Genomic DNA, 2,801 nt, shown 5'->3' on the forward strand with positions numbered 1-2,801 from the left:
TCCAAATTAGAAAATAATTTATTAAGCATTAAAACATAGTCTGCAGCAAATATACATGCATGTAACTTCTATTCCACTACTCTATTCTGGGGCTTTAGTCTTTTTACCCTTAGCTTTGCGGACTTCTTCAATCAGATCTTTTAAGTATTGAATTTCTTTGCTTAGGGAATCAACTTTTTCATTCAGGGATTCATTTTTCTGCTCCAGTTCTCTACACTCTCCTGATAATGCTTCTTGCTCTGCCCTTTTCTTCTGTCTATATCGTGTGGCCGCTGTCTTATTCTGCTCCATCTTCTTCAGTTTCTTATCTATTCTCTTTTCTTCTTTAATCTTTGACGATACGATTCCTGGAGGGCGATCGTAAGGCTTGGGCCTCACAGAAAGATCAAGTTGTGTTGTAACTGATTGGTTATCACTGAGGGAACTAGTAGAAGTGGCAGGACTTTGTTGAGGTGACCCTAGATAAGACTCTGGGCTCATACATATTCCGCTATCATTATCAGAATGTGCTTCATCCTCTTTTTCACACTTGGGAAACACTAAAGTAGTGGGAGTTTCTGTTTTTCTGTCTCCTTCAAGAATGTCTATTTCACTACCTAGCTCTAAACTGAATGAATGGTCAACAGTAGAAATTAGTGGCCCTTGGGGTGCTGGAATTGGCAATAATGTGGTCAATGGGGCCACCTGGTCTGCTTCAGGAGACTTGGGGGATTGGTTAATTGGTTCTGGTATTAATAAACTTTCTTTGCTGGGAATTTCTTCAATGGGTGGTTCAAGCAGGTCACACGTGTCTTCCAACGTGGCCATGAGCTCATCTGGGGAGACGGTGGCTTCCAGATCAATACCTAACAGCGCATCAAAGTCAAACTCCTTCAAGTCCATCTTCTCCACCATCCAATCCATGCCAGAAAAGGCATCCTCTGTAAAATAAACAAAAAGCTATTCCAAAGATGATCTTAATAAATACAAAACTTTTCTTCTGCTTTAGATCCATGAAAAAATATATACATTTAAATAGACATCAAAAACCTCAAAGGTTACCCAATATTTGCAGAATAAATATAATTTATCTTACCCTGGTTGCTGTCTGTGGCATTATTCCAATTGCCCACATCCAGCCAACTGGAGGAGCCCACTTTAGCCTTATCGCTGGAGAACCCATGCGAACTGAAGTTCTTGGCCACCTCCAAGTAGTCATCTAAGAGCCCTAGACCTTCATCAGCCACCAAACACTGCTGGCTGAATGGGGACAGAAAGTCCCCCAACAACATCTCTGTGTTTGAGAAGCTCATTTTGGTCACGTTTTAGTACTTTGTTGTCAATTTGTCTAGACAAATAGATGGTGTCTTTATCAATTACAGCAAAGCTGCTGTGTGATGATTTGAAAAACCTGGAAAAAACAAGATAATTATTATAAAAAGAGCCTTCAGATTTGAATCTCATGTTAAAATCATGTAGGGCAAATTGTGCACGGTAATACTGCACAAATGACTTAGTTGCAGCTTCCCCCCCCCCCCCGGACTTCATTTGAACGTCTTAGATACCAATTAGAAACTACAGTACAACAGCGCCAACTAGAATTTGTTCAGCAAGTTGGCCTCCATTTCCTCCTAACTACACAGCTTAATTCAATCTCCACCCATGTTGGTCTGATTCATGAATTCATTAGTGACAACAGCTGCAGCCATTTCGTGATCTGTTTGCTCTGCATGTCTAACCTATAAATAGGCCGCCATTTTGTATCCTGCCACGTTTCCATCTGGTCACTGAGAATCTAATGATTGTAAGATGTAAGAGCCACATAATACTAAACTTGTTTATGTTCACTTATTTAAAAATTGGCAGTTTCCACAGAAAATTTATTTTAAAGTTACAGATAATTCATTACCTCTTAACCTTATACAGACAATTCAACCTGCATTCCAGGCAACGCCACTAGTTATTTTAGCAAAATGTTTTAGAGACACTAGCCTTAATGATAAAAAGGTAAATTTATTCGTCATATTTCCATTGTGAAAAGCAATTACTATCTCTTCCTCTTAACGAAGTAAGCCAATTTTAATTTATAGTTCTATTTTTGCCCAGAAAAAAACTGTTAGTATATCAATTGCTTAAATCTCGGGGGATTCCCCCCCCCACAACTAAGGAAATCAATCTGCCTTCTAATTAGTCTGGGAAACCCAAGGGCTTATTAAACCACCTCCCCTTTCCATAAATAGCCTCATTTATAGTCTGGAATTCGTTGTGCTAAACTATTTCTTGATACCGTCCCACCCCCTCCCCTGTATTCTTCGGCCATGAACAAATGCTATTCCTTGGCTGAGATTTCCAATTTCCTTGTGTATATTTTCTCCTCCACCTGTTTTAAGTGTATACATAAATCTTCGCTGCCTAAATCTTGATTCCTTAACCCGACCGTACTGTTTGTTCGTCTTATCCTCCACCTTATTTAATAAAAGCCAATGTCTCCACCTTTGGTGAATTTCCACCCTTCCCCCCCAAATACTCACGCCATGGTTGCAGATGCTCGGAAGTGCCGAGGCCGCGGCCGCCGCTGCTGCGACTCTGCAATGGCCGATGCCGTCGCTTGCGCTGCCGCCCCTACCATGCCATGGTGGCGGCCGCGTACACTAAAACCCTTCCTCGATTGCTCGATTGGTCACCGTTACACTCCGAACAAAAAAGGGGAGGAAGGGAAATACACGCGCTATTCTTTTTTCGAAGATGACAAAACAACACATGGATCTTTTTCTCAGCGAGACAATAGGAGCGAGTGTGCGCGCGTTTTCTCTTTATATAGT

General features: G+C 41.1%; 1 protein-coding gene across 1 annotated transcript; it reads right to left on the reverse strand.

The window, feature by feature from the left end:
- ATF4 (activating transcription factor 4) lies at positions 1-2,801 on the reverse strand. The gene is made up of 3 exons (XM_081331048.1): positions 2,511-2,801; positions 1,076-1,390; positions 1-920 (listed from the first exon to the last, which is right to left on the reverse strand). The coding sequence occupies exons 2-3, from the start codon at positions 1,290-1,292 to the stop codon at positions 82-84; spliced, it is 1,056 nt and encodes a 351-aa protein (XP_081187174.1). The 5' UTR covers positions 1,293-1,390; positions 2,511-2,801; the 3' UTR covers positions 1-81.

The sequence above is a fragment of the Vipera berus genome (assembly GCF_964194415.1).
Source record: "Vipera berus genome assembly, chromosome: 6".
Classification (NCBI taxonomy): domain Eukaryota; kingdom Metazoa; phylum Chordata; class Lepidosauria; order Squamata; family Viperidae; genus Vipera; species Vipera berus.